This window comes from Leucoraja erinacea, chromosome 5 (genome assembly GCF_028641065.1).
Source record: "Leucoraja erinacea ecotype New England chromosome 5, Leri_hhj_1, whole genome shotgun sequence".
NCBI classification, from domain to species: Eukaryota; Metazoa; Chordata; class Chondrichthyes; order Rajiformes; family Rajidae; genus Leucoraja; species Leucoraja erinaceus.
In genome coordinates, this window is record NC_073381.1 from 1,415,344 (window position 1) to 1,440,646 (window position 25,303).

Consider the following 25,303-nt stretch of genomic DNA (forward strand, 5'->3'; position numbering starts at 1 on the left):
AAGTACCTCTTCCTTAAAAGAGAAATTAGTAAAAGACTCTGATATCATCAATCTATTATCTATAGCATTTCCCAAAAATGCTTCATAGCCAAAGAACCAGAATTTAAACAGGTTTTTTTGTAAACAAGTAAAATAACTTGCATGTGACAACAAGCTGCAAAGTTTTTTGTTAGGTAGACAAAAATGCTGGAGAAATTCAGCGGGTGCAGCAGCATCTATGGAGCGAAGGAAATAGGCAACGTTTCGGGCTGAAACCCTTCTTCAGACTGATGGGGAGTGGGGGGGTGGGGAGAAGAAAGGAAAAAGGAGGAGGAGGAGCCCGAGGGCTGAGAGATGGGAGGAGACAGCCCGAGGGCTGAGGAAGGGGAGGAGACAGCAAGGGCTAACACAATTGGGAGAATTCAATGTTCATGCCCGCAGGATGCAGACTCCCCAATACAAAAAAAGTGTTTTGTTATGTTTTTCATGGTTAATATTTACTCAGAAACATTCTGCATATGAAATGGAATACTTTATTGTCATGTGAGACCGGGCACAGTGAGATTCTCTGCTTGCAAACACAATGTATACAAATAGCAGCCACCTACGATGCTGTCAAAGTTTCAGCTCCTGCTTTTGTTCACCCACACCGGGTCCCCATTGTCCTTTGTTCTCCCCCCCCCCTCCCCAATTGTCCACTGCTCTCCCCCCCCCCCCCCCCCCCCCCCCCCCCCTCCCCCACAGCGGTCCCTCCACGCTGGATTCTCCATTGTTCTTCTCCCCCTCACGCTCTCATTGAGAGCTGCGAGGCTTCACCACCACCGAGGCCCACCGACCGACCTGTGAGGCCCGGCTCCTCCGTCCGACTTGCGAGTCCCCGACCTGGGCTTGTACACGCCGATCCGGAAGGCATCGAGACCGTGCTGCCTCGATAAAGGCCTCCAGCCGCGTTCCCAGTCCCCGTCGGGAAGCCTTTGTGCATATCTTTATATGCTGGGGAAATGCTGGAGCAACTCAGTGGGCCAGGCAGCTTCTCTGCAGGAAAGAAATATGTGATGTTTCGGATCGAGACCCTTCATCAGTCTGATGAAGGTTATCAACCCGAAACGTCACCTATTCCTTTTCTCCACAGATGCTGCCTGACCCGCTGAGTTACTCCAGCATTCTGTGTCCATCTTCGAGGTAGATGGCTGGTGATAGGATGGTTGTTGCCTGAAAACAGCTGTGAAGAATGTATCCGTCATCGGATACATCAATAAATGTATTGAGGATGTAACGGTGGTAAAAACCATCAGGAGGCGTGCCAATCAGAAACCTTGGCTAACTGGGGAAGTGTGTTCCCTACTGAGAATCCGGAATGCTGCATTCAAATCTGGGGACAACGCAGCATACAAACTGGCAAGGAGTAACCTATCCCGGGGGATCAGGGAAGCGAAGAGGCTGTATGGACAAAAACTTAATAGCCACTTCGCAAATGACAAAGACACACGTCGCTTGTGGCAGGGATTTCATACCATCACTGACTACAAGCCCCCCCCCCCCCCGCTGCGGATATGCCAAAACGACCCCTCTCTACCAGATGAACTGAACGAGTTCTACGCACGGTTTGAGGTTAAAAACAGCACCCAGACACGTGCACTACTGCCATCTCCCAGTGACCAGTCGCTCAGGCTGTCCGCAGCCGGAGTTAAAAAGGCCTTTGCCAGCATCAACCCACGCAAAGCTGCAGGGCCGGACAACATTCCTGGATGCGTTTTAAGAGACTGCGCTGAGCAACTGAAAGATGTCTTCACAGACATTTTTAACATCTCACTCAGCCAGGCAGTAGTGCCCAACTGTCTTAAGAGTGTCACCATCGTCCCTGTCCCAAAGAAACCAAACCCAGCCTGCCATAATGACTTTCGACCAGTGGCTCTAACACCCATAGTAATGAAGTGTTTTGAGCGACTGGTTATGCAGCATATCAAAAATAGTCTACCTGCCGACCTAGACCCACTGCAGTTCGCCTACAGAGCCAACCGATCCACAGAGGACGCAGTCTCAACAACACTGAACCTCGTACTGTCACACCTCGATCGGAAAAATACTTATGCCAGGATCCTCTTCATAGACTTCAGCTCTGCTTTCAATACAATCATTCCGCAGCAGCTGGTGGAGAAGTTGGAGCTATTGGGGGTTGATGCTGGCACATGCAACTGGGTCCTGAACTTTCTGTCGCAACGGCAGCAGACAGTCAGGGTGGGCAGTAGGACATCAAAAACCATAGCCGTGAGCACTGGCTCACCCCAAGGCTGTGTCCTAAGCCCCCTGCTGTTTAGTCTGCTGACACACGACTGTACTGCCAGACTCAATAACAACTTCATCAACAAGTTCGCTGATGACACAACAGTGGTGGGTCTCATCAGTGACAATGATGAATCGGCGTACAGGATGGAGGTGGAGCTGCTCACAGGATGGTGCAAATCCCACAACCTCATTCTCAACGTGGGAAAAACTAAGGAGATGGTGGTTGACTTCAGGAGGGCGGGAAAACAACACCATACACCTCTGCATGTCGATGGAGCTGATGTGGAAAGGGTCAGCAGCATGAAGTTCCTAGGACTACATCTGTCTGATGACCTGACGTCCACGGCCAACACCACAGCTCTGGTCAAGAGAGCCCAGCAGCGACTACACCCTCTCCGAAGACTACGTAAAGCAGGTCTCCCCACTACACACCTACGGACTTTTTATAGGGGGACAATCGAGAGCACATTGACCTACGGCATCACTTCCTGGTTCGGGAGCTGCAAGGCATACGAACAGCACCAACTAGACAGGATTGTGAAGACCGCCAGCAGGATTATTGGTGCTCCACTCCCTTTCCTGCTGGACTTATACAGGAAGAGATGTATCCGCAGAGCCATCTCCATCATCAAAGACCCCTACCACCCATCGCATCACATTTTCTCCATCCTGCCATCTGGGAAGAGGTACAGGAGCATTAGCTGCAAAACCAGCAGGATGCTCCTCAGCTTCTTCCCGCAGGCTATAAGACTGATAAACGGACTTTTCCCCCTGCCAAAGTATCGTGCACCAACCACCAACCTGGACACACTGCAGCAGAGCCACTGTTGTGCCGCTGCCGATCGGAACGCCTGTTGAATGTTTAGTAGAGTGTTAAATTTGTTCATGATATATGTATTTTTATTTCTATTTATTTTTAATGCACACTGAATGGACACTGGTTGAGCAACGTTTTTTTGTTTCCTCTGGGTATGTGAATACTCAGGAAATGACAATAAAGATATACAATACAAGAAACTGTCCCATTTCCATGCTGAGAGAATGGAGCAGCTGGGCTTGTACACTCTGGAGTTTAGAAGGATGAGAGGGTATCTCATTGAAACATGTAAGATTGTTAAGGGCTTGGACACACTAGAGGCAGGAAACATGTTTCCAATGTTGGGGGAGTCCAGAACCAGGGGCCACAGTTTAAGAATAAGGGGTAAGCCATTTAGAACGGAGACGAGGAAACACTTTTTCTCGCAGAGAGTTGTGAGTCTGTGGAATTCTCTGCTTCAGAGGGCGGTGGAGGCAGGTTCTCTGGATGCTTTCAAGAGAGAGCTAGACAGGGCTCTTAGAAATAGCGGAGTCAGGGGATATGGGGAGAAGGCAGGAACGGGGTACTGATTGGGGATGATCAGCCATGATCACATTGAATGGCGGTGCTGGCTCGAAGGGCCAAATGGCCTCCTCCTGCACCTATTGTCTATTGTCATTGATCGAAGATAGACACAAAATGCTGGAGTAACTCAGCGGGACAGACAGCATCTCTGGGGAGAAGGAATGGGTGACGTTTCGGGTTGAGACCCTTCTTCAGACTGATTAGGGGTAATGGGCCTGTGTCACTTACACGACTTATTCTGTTTAACATGTTGAAAATCCAGCGGCGACCATATAGATGCTACGACTTTGGGTGACTGAGGAGACGACTCTCGGCCATACAGGCGACATGTCTGTACGGTCGTGAGCAGTCTTCTTATCAATCTCCGGTTACAAAAATAAATGCATTAGTTGAGTTTAAAATGTTGAGACATGCAAACTAGTGCTGCAAACTCAAAACAAAGCATCGCCTAGCATCACACAACAATCAAAACTATGTACGCAAGAGTTGAAATGGGTCTTTTAACAGAATCTGTCTCACGACAAGATGACCGGCATCAGAGCCAAGCTGGCTTTCAAGTAACTCCTGGAAAAGGCTCCATCCTGTCCGAGCCACTTTGCATGAATTGGAAGCTACTCCTACCTCAGGAGAATACTACTCCTACCTCAGCAGAAGGCAGTAAAACGATACTTCCGTTTCTGAAACCTTGAACAATGATGCTGCTCGGTCGGTTATGTGTGAATTAAAAGATCTGAGCGTGTATTCCAATTGAAATCCGATTGCATTCATTTCAATAGGTCATCTTAAAACAATGGTCCAAAAACAGAAGTGTGAAATTCTGTAATGAGAGGCAGACAAGGTTCATGCCTGGTACGGCTTTGTTGAAATCTCTAGAGACAACAAACTAAACTCTCCTTCCTTGGCACTAAACTTACTAATCAACAGACGAGATTTTGAAGAATAGAGGGATGTTGAGAACATAGACTATAGACTGACGTCTATTACAAACCCACTGACTCCTACAACTATCTCGACTACGCTTCTTCCCACCCTGCTTCCTGCAAAGACTATCCCCTACTCCAAAATTCCTCCGTCTATGTCGCATCTGCGTACATGATGAGGTGTTCCATGCTAGAACATCCAAGATGTCCTCATTCTTTAGGGAACGGGGGCTCCCCTCTCCCATCATCATCGTGTCTCCTTGGTACCCCGCAGCTCTGCCCTTGCGCCCCCTCTCTCCTAATAGAGACACAGTCCCCCTAGTCCTTACCTTCCACCCCATCAGCCGTCGCATACAACACATAATCCTCCAAACTTTAATAATAATAATAATAATAATAATAATAATAAATTTTATTTGTGGGCGCCTTTCAAAAGTCTCAAGGACACCTTACAGAATTTAACAAGAGTAAAAAACTTTCCATCACCTCCCATGGGATCCCACCACTATCCACATTTTCCCATCTCCACCCCATTTCTCTCCGCAACTCCCTGGTTAACTCATTCCTTCCCACCCAAACCACCCCCTTCCCCAGCTACCTTCCCCTGCAACCGCGGAAGATGCAACACCCGTCCCTATACCTGCTCCCTCGACTCTATCCAGGGACCCCGACAGTCCCTTCAGGTTAGGCAGAGGTTCACTTGCACCTCCTCCAACCTCATCTACTGTATCCGTTGTTCAAGATGTGGACTCTTATACATCGACGAGATCAAACGCAGACTGGGCGATCGTTTTGCAGAACACCTTCGCTCAGACCGCGTGAATCAACCTGATCTCCCGGTTGCTGGGCACTTTAATTCTCCTTCCCATTCCTACACTAACCTTTCTGTCCTTGGTCTCCTCCATTGTCAGAGTGAGGCTAAAAGCAAATTGGAGGAACTGCATCTCATATTTTGCTTGGGCAGCTTACAGCCCAGTAGTATGAATATTGATTTCTCTCACTTCAGGTAGTCCCGGCATTCCCTCTCTCTATATCCCTCCCCCACCCAAGTAACATTTTTACCCTACGAACAGCTTACAATGGCTCGTTTCCTTCATCATCATTACTTGTTTGCATATCTTTCATTCATTGTTCTTTATCTCACCACATCACCGTCTATATTTCTCGTTTCCCTTATCCCTAACCAGTCTGAAGAAGGGTCTCGACCCGAAACGTCGCCCATTCCTTCTCTCCAGAGATGCTGCCTGTCCCGCTGAGTTACTCCAGCTTTTTGTGTCTATCTTCGGTTGAAACCAGCATCTGCAGTTCCTTCCTACACATAGCAAAATCCAGCACAGGAACAGGCCCTTTGACAGGCAACATGAAGCCAAGATCAGTTAATCTCATCTGCCTGCATGTGATCCATATCCCTCCATATCCATGTGCCTATCGAGTCATATACAGTGTGGAAACAGGCCCTTCGGCCCAACATGCCCACTCCGACCAACATGTCTCATCTACACTTTTTGCACTGTTTGCCTCATATTGTGTTTTGTATTGAATTCTGTCTTTACTTTGTGTACTAGTCATGTCTCTACTATTTATTTCATTCCCCTTACATGTTTTTCCTCTACCTGCTAATTTTTTGTAAGGTGTCCTTGAGACTCTTGAAAGGCGCCCATAAATAAAATGTATTATTATTATTATTATTATTGTTATTATTATTACACGTCCCACTTGCCTGTATTTGGTCCATATGCCTCTAAACCTGTCCTATCCATGTATCAGTCTAAATGTTGTGATAGTTACTGCCTCAACTACCTCTTCTGCCAGCTCTTTCCATACATCCACCACCCTAATTAAATGTCACTATCGTATCTGCCTTCACCAACACCCCTGCAGCGCATTCCAGGCACCCACCACCCTCTGTGTAAAAAACAACTTGCCCCGCTCATCTCCTTTAAACGTTGCCCGTTTAACTTTGAAGTTATGCCCTTGGGACTTTGACATTTCCATTCCGGGAAAAAGGTTCTGGCTGTCTACCCTATCTACATCTCACATAATTTTATATAGCGGACTTGGTGGGCCAAAGCGTCTGTTTCCACGCTGTATCTCTAAAGTCTACAGATGCGACCGTGATATATTCTCATTACCATTTTTCTGTACAATGAAGTCACGGATCTCCTTGGATCGAGAGAGATTACCAAAGACCCGGGCTCCTTCCAGAATTGCATCCATGCTGTTACACAGCAGAAGTTTCATCATTACTGAAAAGGGAAATAAATTAAGATCGTGGTTACTGATAGAGGACTTCAATTGCAACATTGATATTTAGTTTAGAGATACAGCACGGAAACACGTCCTTCAGCCCCACCCAGTCCGTGCCGACCAGCGATCCCCGCACATTAAAACCCCTGTCCCACGGTGCGAGTTCATTCCAAGAGTTCTCCCGAGTTTGCCCTGATTCAAACTCGGAGATTTACGGTAATGGCCACTCGTCGGTACTCGGGGCTCTCGTGGACATTTTTCAACGTGTTGAAAAATCTTCACGAGTCTTCCCGTGCTTACCTGCCGTTAGCGAGTCTTCCCGAGTATCTGCCGTTAGTGTTACGAGCCGCTAGGAAATGTCCCCGAGCTCCGACGTACCCGCTACATTCATTCTCCGTGCTTACCACAAATTTTTTTTTTTTTAAACTCGGGAGAGCTCTTGAATGAATTCGTACCGTGGGACAGGGCTATTACACTATCCTACGCACATTAGGGGCATTTTACAATCATACCAAGCTAATTAACCTACAAACTTGTACGTCATTGGGCTGTGGGAGGAAATCGGAGATCTCGGAGAAAACCCACGCAGGTTAGAAGGAGAACGGACAAAACCGTACCAGATAAGCACCCGAGGTCAGGATTGAACCTGGGTCTCTGGCGCTGTAAGGCAGCAACTCTACCGCTGCACCACCAGATGCTGGTTTAAACCAAGGTATAACTGTCGGAGTTCCAGCCCTTTCAGGTGAGGCAGAGATTCATTTGCACCGGCTCTAGCCTCATCTACTGTATCCGTTGTTCCAGGTGTGGATTTGTATACATCGCCGAGACCAAGCGCAGGCTCAGCGATCGTTTAGCAGAACACCTTCGCTCAGTGCGCCTGGACTGATCTCCCATTTGCCAAACCACTTCAACACCATCCCATTCCCACACTGACCTTTCTGTCCTAGACCTCCTCCATTGTCACGAGTGACCCAAACACAAATTGGAGGAACAGCACCTCATATTTCGCTTGGGCCGCTTACAGCCCAGAATATTGATTTAGAAACATAGAAACTATTAGGTGCAGGAGTAGGCCATTCGGCCCTTCGAGCCTGCACCGCCAGTCAATATGATCATGGCTGATCATCCAACTCAGTATCCCGTACCTGCCTTCTCTACATACCCTCTGATCCCCTTAGCCACAAGGGCCACATCTAACTCCCTCTTAAATATAGCCAATGAACTGGGCTCGACTACCCTCTGCGGCAGAGAGTTCCACAGATTCACCACTCTCTGTGTGAAAAAAGTTCTTCTCATCGAAGATTTCTCTAACTTCAAGTAACCCCTGCATTCCCTCTCTCTCCATCCAAGTCATACCAGCTTCAAAGTTATCTTGTGGAGTCTCGTTATCTGTAACTCATTCTCACCTAGCCTCATCCGCTGAATTACTGCAACATTTTGTGTCTGCCCACAGCTAACAATGGCCTGTTTCATCGTTACCTTTTTGCATATCTTTCATTCATTTGCAGGAAGGAACTGCAGATGACGGTTTAAACCAAAGATAGACTCAAAAAGCTGGAGTAACTCAGCGGGACAGGCAGCATCTCTGGAGAGAAGGAATGGGTGATGTTTGTGGGTGAGAATGAGTTCAAGATGGCGGCACTGCCTTAGCAGCAGCGGCTCGCCTGCAGTCCGTCTGTTTTTTCTTTCTTTTTTGTGTTGTTCTTTTGTCCTGTTAGTTGATTTTTGGTTTATTATGATTATTATGTGTGGGGTTGGGGGGGGGGGGACACGTTTTTGGTCTCTTCCTTCGGGGGATGCGACTTCTTTTGTCGTATCCCCCGCCTCCGCCTCCGCCTGCGCCGGCGGGCCTTCCTCCGCGGCAGCGACAGAGCTCGGACAGCGGCGACCAGAACTCGGAGCTGGAGCAGCGGCAGTGGCGACCAGAACTCGGAGCTGGGGCACGTTCCGGCGGCAGCGGCCACTCGACCCGACCGCGGGCCCAGTGGACGACAGCGGCGGCTGGGACAGCGGCAGCGGCCTCGGCGCAGAGGGAGAATAAGAAGGGTTGAGACAAAGACTTAAGACTTTTGCCTTCCACCACAGTGAGGAGGTGCCTGGTGAACTCACTGTGGTGGATGTTAAGGTACACAATGGTTGGGCGATCGTTTCGCCGAACACCTCCGCTCGGTCCACAATAACCAAGCTGACCTCCCGGTGGCTCAGCACTTCAACTCCCCCTCCCACTCCATCTCCGACCTCTCTGTCCTGGGTCTCCTCCATGGCCACAGTGAGCAGCACCGGAAATTGGAGGAACAGCACCTCATATTCCGTTTGGGGAGTCTGCATCCCGGGGGCATGAACATCGAATTCTCCCAATTTTGTTAGTCCTTGCTATCTCCTCCCCTTCCTCAGTCCCCCTGCTGTCTCCTCCCATCCCCCAGCCTTCGAGCTCCTCCTCCTTTTTCCTTTCTTGTCCCCGCCCACCCCCGCCCCCGATCAGTCTGAAGAAGGGTTTCGGCCCGAAACGTTGCCTATTTCCTTCGCTCAATAGATGCTGCTGCACCCGCTGAGTTTCTCCAGCTTTTTTGTGTACCTTCGATTCTCCAGCATCTGCAGTTCCTTCTTAAACAACGTGGTGGATGTTAATTTGTGTTTATTGTGTGTTTTGTCATTTGTACTATATGTAGGACTGCAAGGCAACTAAATTTCGTTCAGACCGCAAGGTATGAATGACAATAAAGGCTACTTGTTACATGTTACTTGTCACTTGTTACAGATAATGGGACGCAACAAGACGACTTTGAAGCTGATATGACTTGGAACCAGTCTGAAGAAAGATTTTGACCTGAAACGTCACCCTTTCCTTCTCTCCAGAGATGCTGCCTATCCCGCTGAGTTACTCCAGCTTTTTGAGTCGATCTTCTTTCATTCATTTGTTCTATATCTCTCTACATCACCACCTACATCCGTCGTTTCTGAGTTACTCCAGCTTTTTGAGTCTATCTTCTTTATAGGGTAGGTAGACAAAAGTGCTGGAGAAACTCAGCGGGTGCAGCAGCATCTAAGGAGCTAAGGAAAATAGGCAACGTTTCGGGCCGAAACCCTTCTTCAGACTGATGTAGGGTGGGTGGCGGGGAGAAGAAAGAAAAAAGGAGGAGGAGGGGCACGAGGGAGATGAAAGGAAAAATGAGGAGCCCAAGGGCTGAGGGAGAGCTGGGAAGGGGAGGAGACAGCAAGAGTGCAGACTGCCTAAGCGGAATATGAGGCGCTGCTCCTCCAATTTCCAGTGGAGCTCACTCTGGCCATGGAGGAGGCCCAGGACAGAAAGGTCGGATTCAGAATGGGAGGGGGAGTTGAAGTGCTGAGCCACCGGGAGATCAGGTTAGTTAATGCGGACCGAGCGGAGGTGTTCGGCGAAACGATCGCCAAGCCTACGCTTGGTCTCACCGTTGTAGACCAGCTGATATCTAGAGCAGCGGATGCAAAAGGTGAGGTTGGAGTAGATGCAGGTGAACCTCTGTTGCACCTGGACCGACTGCTTGGGTCCTTGAATGGAGTCGAGGGGGGAGGTAAAGCGACAGGTGTAGCATCTCTTGCGGTTGCAAGGGAAAGTGCCCGGGGAGGGGGTGGTGCGGGAGGGAAGGGAAGAATTGATTTTCCAGCATCTGCAGTTCCTTCTTAAATTCTTTATAGGGTAGTTGTGCAAGGTAGTGTCATCTGCAATTGAAATGGTGTTCACTTCAATGGAACATAGAACAGTACAGCACAGGATTGGGCCCTATGGCCCACAATGTTTGTGCCGACAATCAGACAACTTGAAGTGCCTTTTAATTCTGACAGAAAGCACAGTGATAGACGGAGTCACACTAGAGTAATGGACATACATTCGGCGATATGCAGCTGCCTGGTCCTGATAGCAGATTTCTTGACTTGATAGTAAGACAGGTTATTAATTGTTGCGGCTGCATTCATCATCAGCTCTTCACATTCTTCAACCTTGTTTGATTCTAGTTGCAAAACAAAAATGATAAAATATGGTTATGATTTGTTCTAAACAATCGAGAAATTGCCCTCAATCTTAAAGGGCCTGTCCCACTTACGCGATTTTTTCGGCGACGGCCGGCATCCGTCATAGTCGCAAGCAGGTCGCTGAAAATTTTCAAAATGTTGAAAATCCAGCGGTGACCAGAAGAAGGTGTGACCCTTGGGCGACTACTCACGACCATATAGGCGACGTGTCGTGTAATGACAAAACTTAATAGAAACTTACAAAATTCTTAGGGGGTTGGACAGGCTAGATGCAAGAAGATTGTTCCCGATGTTGGGGAAGTCCAGAACAAGGGGTCACAGTTTAGGGATAAGGGGGAAGTCTTTTTGGACCGAGATGAGAATTTTTTTTTTTCACACAGAGAGTGGTGAATCTGTAGAATTCTCTGCCACAGAAAGTAGTTGAGACCAGTTCATTGGCTATATTTAAGAGGGAATTAGATGTGGCCCTTGTGGCTAAAGGGATCAGGGGGTATGGAGAGAAGGCAGGTACACGATACTGAGTTGGATGATCAGCCATGATCATATTGAATGGCGGTGCAGGCTCGATGGGCCGAATGGCCTACTCCTGCACCTATTTTCTATGTTTCTATAAATCACTTAAGTGGAACAGGCCTACAGACCTGCAGACTCCTACAAACTTCATATCTGGAGACAGAAGGAACAGGATCTTAAACAAAACACAAAGTGCTGGCAGAACTTAATTAGGGCTACTTCAGAGTACATCGTGCAAACAGGCCCTTCATGGCACCGAGTCCACGCTAACCACCGATCACCCCGTACACTAGTTCTATCCTACACTAGGGGCAGTTTACAGAAACCAATTAACCTACAAATCTGTATGCGTTCGGAAACCAGCGCACCCGGAGAAAACCAACGCGGTCACAGGGAGAAGGTACAAACTCCATACAGACAGCACCCATAGTCGGGATCAAACCCGTGGTCCCTGGCATTGTAAGGCAGCAGATCGACCACTGCGCCACCATGCCGCCCTAAGGTCCAAGTTTGAAGAAAGGTTCCATCCCGAAAGATCATCTGTCCATACCCTCTACAGATGCTGCCTGACCTGCTGACGTCATCCAGCACTTTGTGTGTAGACCTAGAAGCCTGGATGGCAACAAGAGGATGACAACCAGCCTTGTCAGTGGCAGGTGCAATATAGTGTAGGAAAATGTAAAAACAAAACGTTTTTGAGTTCTCAAAATAGAAAAGCAGAATATATTGTAAATAGTAAGAGAATGGGTAATGTTGATGCTTAAGGAACTTGTAGATGTTTTATATCAAGCTAATGCGTAGGTGTAGGAAGTAGGTAGATGAAAAATAGCACGTTGACCTTTTGTTACAAGATTTGAGTAAGCAGGAAAGAGGTCTTGTTGCAATTATTACTCATCTTGCAGCATTTGGGCTTCCAAGCCCCTGTGAATCAAGTGCTTGTGTTCTTGGTCTCAAACTGTGTGAAACTGTGTGAAATGCCTTACAAAGAAACAACTTGACAAAGTCTGTAACCTGTGACTACCTTTTCCATTCAAAATGTATAGGAGCAGAGAGGTTGCTCCTTGAGTATAGGAGCAGAGAGGTTCTACTGCAGTTGTACAGGGTCTTGGTGAGACCACACCTGGAGTATTGCGTACAGTTTTGGTCTCCAAATCTGAGGAAGGACATTATTGCCATAGAGGGAGTGCAGAGATGGTTCACCAGACTGATTCCTGGGATGTCAGGACTGTCTTATGAAGAAAGACTGGATAGACTTGGTTTATACTCTCTAGAATTTAGAAGATTGAGAGGGGATCTTATAGAAATTTACAAAATTCTTAAGGGGTTGGACAGGCTAGATGCAGGAAGATTGTTCCCGATGTTAGGGAAGTCCAGGACAAGGGGTCACAGCTTAAGGATAAAGGGGAAATCCTTTAAAACCGAGATGAGAAGAACTTTTTTCACGCAGAGAGTGGTGAATCTCTGGAACTCTCTGCCACAGAGGGTAGTTGAGGCCAGTTCATTGGCTATATTTAAGAGGGAGTTAGATGTGGCCCTTGTGGCTAAGGGGATCAGGGGGTATGGAGAGAAGGCAGGTACGGGATACTGAGTTGGATGATCAGCCATGATCATGTTGAATGGCGGTGCAGGCTCGAAGGGCCGAATGGCCTACTCCTGCACCTAATTTCTATGTTTCTATGTTTCTAAAAGCGGAGCAAAGATTTGGTAGATACAAAGAACGGCAGATGCTGGTTCACATAAAAATACAAAGTGGTGGAGTAACTCAGCGACATCTCTGGAGAGCCTAGACAGGTGACATTTCGGGTCGGGACACTTCTTCAGACTGACTGTGGTGGGGGTGGCGATAGTTGGAAAGGAAGAGAGGGGGAACATAGCCTGACGGGTGATAGGTGGATACATGTGAGTGGGGGGAGGTAGGCACAAAATGCTGGGGTAACTCAGCGGGTGAGGCAGCATCTCTGGAGAGAAGGAATGGGCGACTGGCAGGAACAGGGTACTGATTTTAGAAGATCATCCATGATCATATTAAATGGCGGTGCTGGCTCAAAGGGCCGAATGGCCTACACCTGCACCTATTTTTCTAAGTTTTCCATGTTTCTACAGGCCCGGTGCCATCAAACTGGTGCCTGGCCGATAAATCCCCAGGGCCAGATAGGCTGCATCCCAGAGTACTTAAGGAAGTAGCTCCAGAAATAGTGGATGCATAAGGGGTTGGACAGGCTAGATGCAGGAAGATTGTTCCCGATGTTAGGGAAGTCCAGGACAAGGGGTCACAGCTTAAGGATAAGGGGGAAATCTTTTAAAACCGAGATGAGAAAAACCTTTTTCACACAGAGAGTGGTGAATCTCTGGAACTCTCTGCCACAGAGGGTAGTTGAGGCCAGTTCATTGGCTATATTTAAGAGGGAGTTAGATGTGGCCCTTGTGGCTAAGGGGATTAGGGGGTATGGAGAGAAGGCAGGTACAGGATACTGAGTTGGATGATCAGCCATGATCATATTGAATGGCGGTGCAGGCTCGAAGGGCCGAATGGCCTACTCCTGCACCTAATTTCTATGTTTCTATGTTTCTATGTTTCTAAACGCTCATCATATGTTAACCCAATCAACGCTGGGAGAATTCCCGTAAACCTCCTCTGGACCCTCTCCAACGGCAGCGCATCCTCAGCTGGAACAAGTGGAAAGGGGAGGGTGTAGGGGAGAAAGGGGTGAGCTTCTAGGTGCGGGAGAAGGAAGGAAGGGACTTTGTAGGTTTAGTTCCCTAAAATTGGAGAATTCAATGTTCCTACCATTAGGTTGTAAACTACAGGTGAGGTGCTGTTCCTCCCAGTTTGCATTGGCACTGAACCAAGGTAGTGTGGAGCAAAGTACAATGCCAATCTCACTGTGATTTATACTCTTTACAATGCCAGAACCTCGCAAGTTCAGAAATATAAACATAATTTGATTATTATTGAAAAACAATTTTTAAAAACAAGGCAGACGCAACAGCCACAGCTTTGTAAACTTGGCTTCATACTCATGGACATGTCAATAAAACTCCAAGGAAGAGTTTAGTCATGGCAGCAACATAATCCATAATTTGAATTGTAAACATATTCAAGAGTGTCACAAGGTTTCAGATGATATGTAAATTGCTAAGAAAAATGTATTTTTGGTTTAAGCTCCAGCATGGAAACAGGCTCTTAGAAACATAGAAAATAGGTGCAGGAGGAGGCCATTCGGCCCTTCGAGCCTGCACCGCCATTCAATATGATCATGGCTGATCATCCAACTCAGTATCCTGTACCTGCCTTCTCTCCATACCCCCTGATCCCTTTAGCCACAAGGGCCACATCTAACTCCCTCTTAAATATAGCCAATGAACTGTGGCCTCAACTACCTTCTGTGGTAGAGAATTCCACAGATTCATCACTCTCTGTGTGAAAAATGTTTTTCTCATCTCGGTCCTAAAAGATGTCCCCCTTATCCTTAAACTGTGACCCCTTGTTTAACATCGGGAACAATCTTCCTGCATCTAGCCCTTCAGCCCACTGAGTCCATGCTGACCATCGATCGCCTGTTCACACATGTTCTATGCTATTCCCATTTTTCACTCCACTCCCTACACACTGGGGGTAATTTGACAGGAATAGACTATTTAAATCTGCAGAAGGGTTCTGACCTGAAACGCTGCCTGCTCCTTTTCTCGAGAGTGCCACTGCCTGACCTGCTGAGTTGCGTCAGCAGTTTGTGTCCATCTTCAATTTTATAGAGGCCAATTAACCTAAAAAGGATTTCCAAGTGGTCACAGGGAGATCGTGCAAACTCCACACAGACAGCACCCGAGGTCAGGATTGAACACAGGTCTCTGGTGCTGTGAGGCAGCAGATCTACTCACCACACCACTGTGCAGTATTCATTACTTACTTTCCAAAAACTGAAACATAATCTAAACTCTTCATTATCTACCATATGATCTTTTCATTATACAATACGTTTTACTTGCAAAAGCTCAGTTCAGTACAGTGAAAAGCTTTTGTTGCTTGCTAACCAGTCAGCGGAAAGACAATACATGATTACAATCGAGCCATTTACAGTGCACAGATACATGATAAGGGAATACTGTTCAGTGTTATAGTTAGTAAGAAATGTTGCGGTTCGAATAGGGATTTAAGAGCAAGGAGCGATTGTAACGTGATTGTAGATCTGCTTCTGTGGCTAACATGCAAATAGTCGCCTGAGTCCGTAGGTAATTCTAAAATAACTCTTATTGGCTGTATTGAAGCAGATACATGCTTTTTAAACATTTACTTATTCATATATCGGCATAAAAGACTGCATACCAACCTAATACTTTAATGAGCAGTTCCACACAGGTCCAGTTTCCAGAGAGTGCAGAGCCGACCTCGCTGTTTATAGATAGATTGGCAATCACTCTGATCAACTTTATCAAGACATCTTCCACCTCGGACGGTTTCTGGCTTTTGGATTCAGTCATTCCTTTTTCGCTCTGAGTCAGTGGTGGAGTGAGTTTTCTCTTGATATTTAGCTCATGATATATTTGGAACAATGTCAATAACGTCTCCACACTGTTCTCCTGTTTATACAACTCCTCTCTCGCATCATTGTTCTTTGCAGTCATATTTCCCAAAATGAAGACAACACGGACTATTAAATCCTGGAAAGTGAAAAAGAAAACACATTGTGATGGTGTGAATTGTGACAACTTAATAATAAATATGTAGGAAGGAACTGCAGATGCTCGCTTACACCGAAGATGGGCACACAATGCTGGAGTAACTCAGCGGAACAGGCAGCATCTCTGGATAGAAGGAATGGGTGACGTTTCGGTTCTGAAGAAGGGTGTCGACTCGAAACGTCACCTATCCATGTTCTCCAGAGATGCTGCCTGTCCCGCTGTTACTCCATCACTTTGTGTTTAGAATATATATGATTCATTTTGCACACTGTTAAAATCAAGTGTAAATCCAATTCGGAAGCCTAGTATCTAAATCTCTATATAACTAAAAGTCTTTGTCTTGTTTATGTGTGTTTGCCAATCTGGTTAATTCCTATCTTCTTCAAAACGCAAGGCCACAGCCTTCCCATTTTCACACATCCTACTCACATTCCCCCCCTGGTGACGATAAACATCTTCCCGCCACATTGCCACCTATATTTCCAAAGTTATTAACCGTTTTAAAATTTTAAAACCACCTTCCCACAGACGGCTTCCAGCTTTCTCACAGTGATGATGTCACGATGCACCAATCACAATGGGCTCTCAAGCTGGCTGCCAGCTGCTACAATGACATCATAATGGGACGTTGCCAACGGTAACAATGGGCTCTCAAGCTGGCTGCCACAATGATGTCACAATGGGACGTTGCCAATGGTAACGAGGTTGCTGCCCCTCTACCAATATCTGAAGGGGCTGCTCATCGTACTGGGTTGCATTTTGGTCCCACGATCCCGGTGTTTGGGCACAAGGAAGGGAGTGGGGAGGGCCGATCAGGGAGGGGGGAACTCTCATCAACCCCACCATCCACTTAACCCACTTCCCCCCTGGTCTAGAATAATTTGAAAACTTCCTGCACTTCAGTCAATGAAGTAGATTAGAACATAGAACATAGAAAAGTACAGCACAGGAACAGGCCCTTCGGCCCACAATGTTTGTACCAACAATGATGTCATGATAAACCAATCTCCTTTGCCTGCACATGGTCAAGGAATGGATAAGGGTGAGCCAGTGGATGTGGTGTATCTGGACTTTCAAAAAGCTTTTGACAAGAGATTAGTGTGCAAAATCAGAGCACATGGTATTGGGGGTAGAGTATTGACATGGATAGACAACTGGTGGGCAGACAGGAAGCAAAGAGTAGGAATTAACGGGTTATTTTCAGAATGGCAGGCAGTGACTAATGGGGTACCGCAATGTTTAGACCCCAGTTATTTACAATATATATTAACGATTTGTCCAAGGGAATTAAATGTAACATCTCCAAGTTTGCAGATGACACAAAGCTGGGTGGCAGTGTGAGCTGCGATCAGGATGCTATGAAGCTGCAGAATGACTTGGACAGGTTGAGTTAGTGGGCAGATGCATGGCAGATGCAGTATAATGTGGATAAATGTGAGGTTATCCACTTCGGTGGCAAAAACAAAAAGGCAGATTATTATCCGAATGGTGTCAGATTAGGAGAAGGGGAGGTGCATCAAGACCTGGGTGTGCTTGTACATCAGTCACTGAAAGTAAGCATGCAGATACAGAAGGTAGGGAAGAAAGCTAATGACATGTTGGCCTTCATAGTGAGAGGATTTGCGTTTAGCAGCAAGGAGGTCCTACTGCATTTGTACAGGGCCCTGGTGAGACCGCACCTGGAGTATTGTGTGCAATTTTGGTCTAATTTGAGGAAGGACATTATTGCTATTGAGGGAGTGCAGCGTAGGTTCACCAGGTTAATTCATGGAATAGCGGGAGTGGTACTTTACCCTTCCATATCTTTCATTTCTCTCTCCCCTGACTTTCAATCTGAAGAATGGCCTCGACCCGAAACGTCACTCATTCCTTCTCTCCAGAGATGCTGCCTGTCCTGCTGAGTTACTCCAGCATTTTGTGTCTGTCTTTGATTATGTTGCCTGTTCTTCTGAGGCAACGTGAAGTGTAGATGGAGCCAATGGTGGGGAAGTTGGAATGATATTCGCAATTTTAAGGAGCAGAATTAGGCCATTTGACCCATCAAGTCGACTACATTATTGGAACAATATTGGAAAGCCATGCCTGGAAGGATGCCTGGATTCAATGACCTTCCTGTGTCTGATTCCATGTATACAGTTCACTGACACTCTGATCACCCATGGCCCAAAGTGATCAATACTTCTAATGCAAAACAAAAACTGATCAGGCAGGTTTGAAATTGATCTCGTCACCAACCTTACTGGTCACGAAGTGGATCAAAATAGACAATAGACAATAGGTGCAGGAGTAGGACATTCGGCCCTTCTAGTCAGCACCGCTATTCAATGTGATCATGGCTGATCATCCCCAATCAGTACCCAGTTCCTGCCTTCTCCCCATATCCCCTGACTCCGCTATCATTAAGAGACCTATCTAGCTTTCCCTTGAAAGTATTCAGAAAACCGGCCTCCACCGCCCTCTGAGGCAAAGAATTCCACAGATTTACAACTCTCCGTGTGAAAAAGTGTTTCCTCATCTCCGTTCTAAATGGCTTACCCTTTAATCTTAAACTGTGACCCCTGGTTCTGGACTCCTCCAACATTGGGAACATGTTTCCTGCCTCTAGCATGTCCAAACCCTCATTAATCTTATATGTTTCAATAAGATCCCCACTCATCCTTCTAAACTCCAGAGCATACAAGCCCAGCCGCTCCATTCTCTCAGCATGTGACAATCCCACCATCCCGGGAATTAACCTACGCTGCACTCCCTCAATAGCACTAATGTCCTTCCTCAAATTAGGTGACCAAAACTGCACACAATACTCCAGGTGTGGTCTGATGAAAGAATGGGTCAACTGGGCTTATATTCATTTGAATTTAGAAGGATGAGAGGCAATCTTACAGAAACATATAAAATTCTTAAGGGATTAGACAGGCTAGATGCAGGAAAAATGTTCCCGATGTTTGGTGAGTTCAGAACCAGGGGTCACAGTGTAAGAATAAGGGGAGGCCATTTAGGACTGATTTGAGGAAAAACTTTTTCACCCAGAGAGTTGTGAATCTGTGGAATTCACTGCCACAGAAGGCAGTGGAGGCCAATTCACTAGATGTTATCAAGAGAGAGTTAGATTCAGCTCTTGGGGCTAACGCCATTGAGGGATTATGGGGAGAAAGCAGGGACAGGGGTACTGATTTTAGATGATCAGCCATGATCATATTGAATGGCAGTCCTCCCACACTCCAAAGATGTTCAGGTTTGTTGGTTAATTGGCTTGGTAAAATTGTAAATTGACAATAGATGGTGCATGAGTAGGCCATACGGCCTTTCGAGCCAGCACCGCCATTTAATGTGATCATGGCTGATCATCCCCAATCAGTACCCCGTTCCTGCCTTCTCCCATGACTCCGCTATTTTTAAGAGCCCTATCTAGCTCTCTCTTGAATGCATCCAGAGAACCCGCCTCCACCTCCCTCTGAGGCAGAGAATTCCACAGACTCACCACTCTCTGTGAGAAAAAGTCCCTAGTATGTGTACAATAGCATTAGTGTGTGGGGATCACTGATTGGTATGGACTTGGTGGGCCAAGGGCCTGTTTCTGCACTGTATCTCTGAACTAAACAAAATGAGGCATTTATGAGACTTTTAGATTGGCACATGATACACGGGGAATGGAGCAATGTGGACAGATATCGTAGGCTGAAAGGCCTGATCCTGTGCTGTATTTTTATGCATTCTATGAAATGGATCTGCTTTTGTTGCTGTTGATTGAGGCAGGGATTGAGAATCTCCTGCTCCTTTTCAAATTAGCTCTTTTATATTCAGCTGCACAAGTCGCCGTACTCTAGTCTAAGATCTTACACATAAAACCAAGAATCATACCACAGCCAAGCCTCAATCATGTGATCGGTTCTTGGACTAAAGCCATGACCTTCTGATTCAGAGACAAGTTGTATTTGCTGAGTTAAGCCAAAATTATTAACTAGTTGGTTCTCAGCTATCTCGGCTGACAAAACAATCTTGCATTTGGATCTTTCAGATGTCCAAGGTTGGTTGCAAAGTTACAATATGTGCACATTTATTTTGTTTGTTCAAAATGAACTCGTTATGTTCTTGAGACTCACAAAGTGCTGGAGTCAGGTAGCATAGAGATGAACCCAATGAAAACAAAAATGTGCAAAGTTGGGGTTTCTGCAGGTTGAATAGTGTTATTGTGTAGGAAGAATCTGCAGAACCTGGTTTACACTGAAGATGGATACAAAATGCTGGAGTAACTCAGCGGGACAGGAAGCATCTCTGGAGAGACGTTTCAGGTCGAGACCCCTCTTCAGACTGAAAGTAGAGGGGGGGGGGAGGAGTGAGGGGGGGGAGGAACTGGAGATAGGAAAATGGGGCAAGTACAATAAGACTGAAGAAGTTTGAAGAAAGGTCTCGTCCTGAGAGTTCACCTATTCCTTTTCTCAAGAGATGCTGCTTGGCCCGCTGAGTCACGCCAGCATATTATGCTTATCTTTAGTGTAAAACCTGCATCTTTTTCACACAAAGGGTGGTAGGGTGGTAGGGTGCCGGAGGAGGTAGTTGCGGCAGGTACAATCGCAACTTTAAGAAATATTTAGAGAGATACATGGATGGGATGAGTTTAGGGGGATATGGGACAAATGCAGGTAAGTGGGACTAGTGTAGAGTTGTGAGTCTGTGGAATTCTCTGCCTCAGAGGGCGGTGGAGGCCGGTTCTTCGGTACCTTCAAAGGAGACCTAGATAGGGCTCTTAAAGATAGTGGAGTCAGGGGATATGGAGAGAAGGCAGGATGGGGTACTGATTGGGGAAGATCAGCCATGATCACATTGAATGACGGTGCTGGCTTGAAGGGCCGAATGGCCTACTCCTGCACCTAGTGTCTATTGTCCATTGTGTATTGGCATGTTGGCCAGTGTGGGCAAGTTGGGTCGAAGGACCTGTTTCCACGCTGTATGACTCTATGACACTATCTGCAGTTCCTTCCTACACAATAACACTTATTCAACCTGCAGAATCCCATAGTTTGCACATTTCTGTTCACTTTGCAGGTCAATTTCAATAAGAAGCAGAGTTGATTTTCTTTGAACGGAAATTAGATTGTGAAGCACACAAAAATGTGGCAGCTGACTTTAAGCAGCCCCCTCAATCTGTTCTGGCATGTGTGTGTATGCCTGTGTTGCAAAGACTGAGATAAGGAAAGCAACAAGAAGCACACAGTCACAGTAGAGCTAAGGAGAGGCCTTCAGCTTTATCTTGTTCCACTCCCTCAAGTACTCCAACAGATTATTCTTGAACGTGGCCTTCTTAAGCGGTATCAGTTGCACGCGGTTAACGACTTATCCTCCTGTAGGTTTAGGTTTATTATGGTCGCGTGTGCCAAAATACAGTGAAGAGATTTGTTTTGCATGCTACCCGAATAATCGTATACATAGATATAATACAGTCAAACTCACTACAATAAGTGGAGCAAAGGGGAAGATTCAGAGTGCTAGAATATAGTTCTCAGCATTGTAGCGCATCAGTTCCAGAGACAAAGTCCCAATGTCCACAATGGGGTAGAGGTGAATCTGGCAGTACCCTATTACCCAGCGACTGTGCAATCCTGCTCCTTCTCAACCTCAGCGCAGCATTTGATACTGTCGACCACACCATCCTAATTGACCGTCTCCGGTACGGGGTTGGTATTGTTGGCACGGCCCTGAGCTGGTTCATCTCCTACCTCAAAGGTGGGAGTTTCTCTACTAACATAGGCAACTCTTTCTCCTCCCCAGCTAGCCTCTGCTGTGGGGTTCCACAAGGTTCCATCCTTGGCCCCATTCTCTTCTCCCTGTATATGCTCCCCTTAGGCCAAGTCATTCAAAGGCACGGCATTTCCTTCCATTGCTACGCAGACGATACACAACTCTATCTCCCTCTGAAGCCCAAAAACCAATCAAATCTACTTAACCTTATCCGCTGCCTCGAGGATACAGAGTGTTGGATGGCCCAAAACATTCTCCAACTGAACGAGTGTAAGTCTGAGGTCATCCTTCTCGGCCCCAAGGACTCAAGCAAAATGATAGCAGGCAGCCTTGGAAGCCTTACCCCACTACTCAACCCTCACGTCAAAAACCTCGGCGTGATATTTGACTCGGCATTGAAAATTGATAAACATGTCAATGCCGTGGTAAAAGGTATCTTCTTCCAGCTTCGGACGATAGCTAAAATAAAACAATTTCTCCAGTTTGATGACCTCGAAAAGATCATCCACACATTTATCTCCTCCCGCCTCGATTACTGCAACTCCCTCTACACTGGCATCAGCCAATCTTCCCTGTCCCGCCTGCAACTGATATAAAACGCCACAGTGAGACTCCTGACGGGCACCCGAGAAAGGGACCACATTACCCCGATTCTGGCCTCTCTCCACTAGCTCATAATGTTAGATGACAGAGCCACTGGGTGGTAGTCATTAAGGCACACTACCTTACTTTGGAGTGTTGTTCCTCCAGTTTGTATGTGGCCTCACTCTGGCAATGAGAATTGGAAGGGGAGTTAAAATGCTAAGCAACCAGGAGATCCAACAGGCCTTGGCCAAATGGTCGCCTAATCTACACTTGGTCTCGCCGATGTAAAGGGGGCCACATCAGGATCAGCGAATGCAGTAGACCAGGTTTGAAGAGGTGGGTGTCAACCTATGACTCACCTGGAAGGGTTGCTGGAATCCATGGATGGAGGCGAGGCAGGGAGTAAAGGGACAGGTGTTGCATCTCCTGCGGCTTCAAGGGAAAGTAACTGGAGAGGGGGTGGTTTGGGTGGGAAGGGATTAGTGAATGAGGGAGATACAGAGGGAGCGGTCTCTGCGGAAAGTAAAAAGAGATGTGAACGGGAAGGTGTGGTGGGTTCAGGTTGAAAGTGGTGGAACATGTGGCCGTAGATTATGCACTGACGGTGAAATGATATGTAGCATCTCATTAATGCCATTGACAAAGTAACCAGCAGCTATATTGTATTGTAAGACTATATTGCATTGTAAGGAATGCAAGGGTGACAATCTTTCAAAGACACAAAAGTGAACCTGTGGAATTTGTTGCCACAGACGGCTGTGGAGGCCAAGTCAATGGATACTTTTAAAGCCAAGTGACAGATTCTTGATTCGTGTGTGTGGGTGTCAGGGGTTATGGGGCGAAGGCAGGAGAATGGGGTTGAGAGGTAAAGATGGATCAGTCATGATTGAATGGCGGAGTTGACTTGACGGACCAAATGGCATAATTCTGCTCCTAGAACATAAATTCAACCGGTCAGGCAGCATCTCTGGAGGACATGCATAGATGTCATTTTGGGTCGAGACCTTTCTTCAGAATCTTTTAACCTCTTTGGATACTTTTGTACCATCGTATCTTCATGCCTCTCCAAGTGGGACAGCATCACACTTAGTTGATGGTCTTGTATACTAAACCTCCTGTGATTCATGTTTAAGAAGGAACTGCAGATGCTGGGAAAATCGATGGTAGACAAAAAAGGCAGGCACGGGTTATTGATCGGGGACGACCAGCCATGATCACATTGAATGGCGGTGCTGGCTCGAAGGGCCGAATGGCCTCCTCCTGCACCTAGTTTCTATGTTTCTATAAAAATGCTGGAGAAACTAAGCGAGTGAGGCAGCATCTATGGAACGAAGGAAATAGGCAACTTTTCGGGACGAAACGTTGCCTATTTCCTTCGCTCCATAGATGCTGCCTCACCCGCTGAGTTTCTCCAGCATTTTTGTCTACCTCCTGTGATTCATACTGTTTTGGAAGCAAATGACACTGGTACATTTCTTCCCTTGGGCGGTTGCGTTGAACTGGACCGGCAGAAATGTGAATCCATTTTAGGGCTTTCTCACATTAAACCTAATAGATAATCACAAGATACACAAGATATTGTTAGGCACAGCCCTTCGAGTCTGGTCTCATTCGATCAAAGGTAGGAGTATTTTCTACTAACATAGGCAATTCTCTTTCTTCCTGTAACCCATTAACGTCCTGCGGGGTCACAATTCCTCTCTCCATTGGATGCCCCTCACTCTTCTGAGTTCCTCCAGCATTTTTGCTCCCCTTTGATTTTTCCAGCATCTGCAGTTCTTTCTTAAACAAGGACCTGCCAATCTCCGTTTTAAAAATACCCAATGCCTTGGCCTCCACAGACGTTAGTGGTAATGAACTCCACAGATTCACTGCCCTCTGGCTGAAGAAAGTCCTCCTCATCTCCCTTCTAAAGATATGTCCTTTCATTCTGAGGCTATGACCTCTGGACCTAGACTCTTCCACTCCTGGAAACATCATCTCTATCTAGGCCTTTCCTACATTAGCCTTAGCATTTCAAATTCCACATCCCAGTCACATTGCTGGTGATATTTGACTCAGCATTGAAAATTTTAAACAAGCCAATGCTGGTAAAAGGTATTTCCTTCAGCTCCATAGATGCTGCCTCACCCGCTGAGTTTCTCCAGCATTTTATAGAGTCCCTCTGGATGCAAGCGGAATTTTGGAATTTGGAACATATACACTGGTAACAATTACAGCACGGAAACAGGCCATCTCGTTGAACAAGTCCGTGCAGAAATGTTTTCCCCTTTCCCATCTACCTGCACTCAGACCATAACCCTCCAGATAATTCACAAGATCCATATACCTATCCAGAATTAGGTCATTTTAAATGATAAAATCGAACCTGCCACCACCACTTCCACTGGAAGCTCATTCCACACAGCTACCACTCTCTGAGTAATGAAGTTCCCCCTCATGTAACCCTTAACGTCCCTTAAACATCCCCAATGAACTGGACTCAATCCCTAGTGGCTGGTTATTTATGAGTTCCTTTATTTTTGTTCCCACTTCGATGAATTAGCATCTATGCAGTTCTTTCTTAAACAGGACCTGCAATTCTGTGTTTGTAAAAATACCCAATGCCTGGCCTCCAAAGACGTTAGTGGTAATGAACTCCACAGATTCACTGCCCTCTGAGCTGAAGAGTGTCCTCCTCAAGTCTCCTTCTTTCTAAAGATAGAGTAAAGGAGATACAAAGCTATGACAGCTGGAAAACAGACCCTTCCGCCTAACTTGCTAAATTCAAGATTCAGGATTTCACATTCAATTTAATTGTCATTTGGACCCCCCATCCCAGTCACATTGAAATGACGGGATTTCCACCAGCCATATTTACAAACAAATAGACCCAAGACACAAGCAGATTTACATTTCAAAACACATCAGCAACCTCGTAAGGCCATGAAAACTTATTTTCACTGAACTCTCCCCCCCCCCC

The 25,303-nt window shown here is 46.6% G+C and overlaps 1 protein-coding gene across 1 annotated transcript in view; it reads right to left on the minus strand.

The window, feature by feature from the left end:
* armc2 (armadillo repeat containing 2) overlaps positions 1–25,303 on the minus strand; it is a 119,410-nt gene that overhangs the window by 9,568 nt on the left and 84,539 nt on the right. The window contains exons 13-15 of the mRNA XM_055634977.1: positions 15,666–15,996; positions 10,680–10,802; positions 6,699–6,812 (exon numbers count right to left, since the gene is read on the minus strand). Coding sequence (XP_055490952.1) covers positions 6,699–6,812; positions 10,680–10,802; positions 15,666–15,996 — 568 coding nt within the window. The remainder of the gene's footprint in view (positions 1–6,698; positions 6,813–10,679; positions 10,803–15,665; positions 15,997–25,303) is intronic.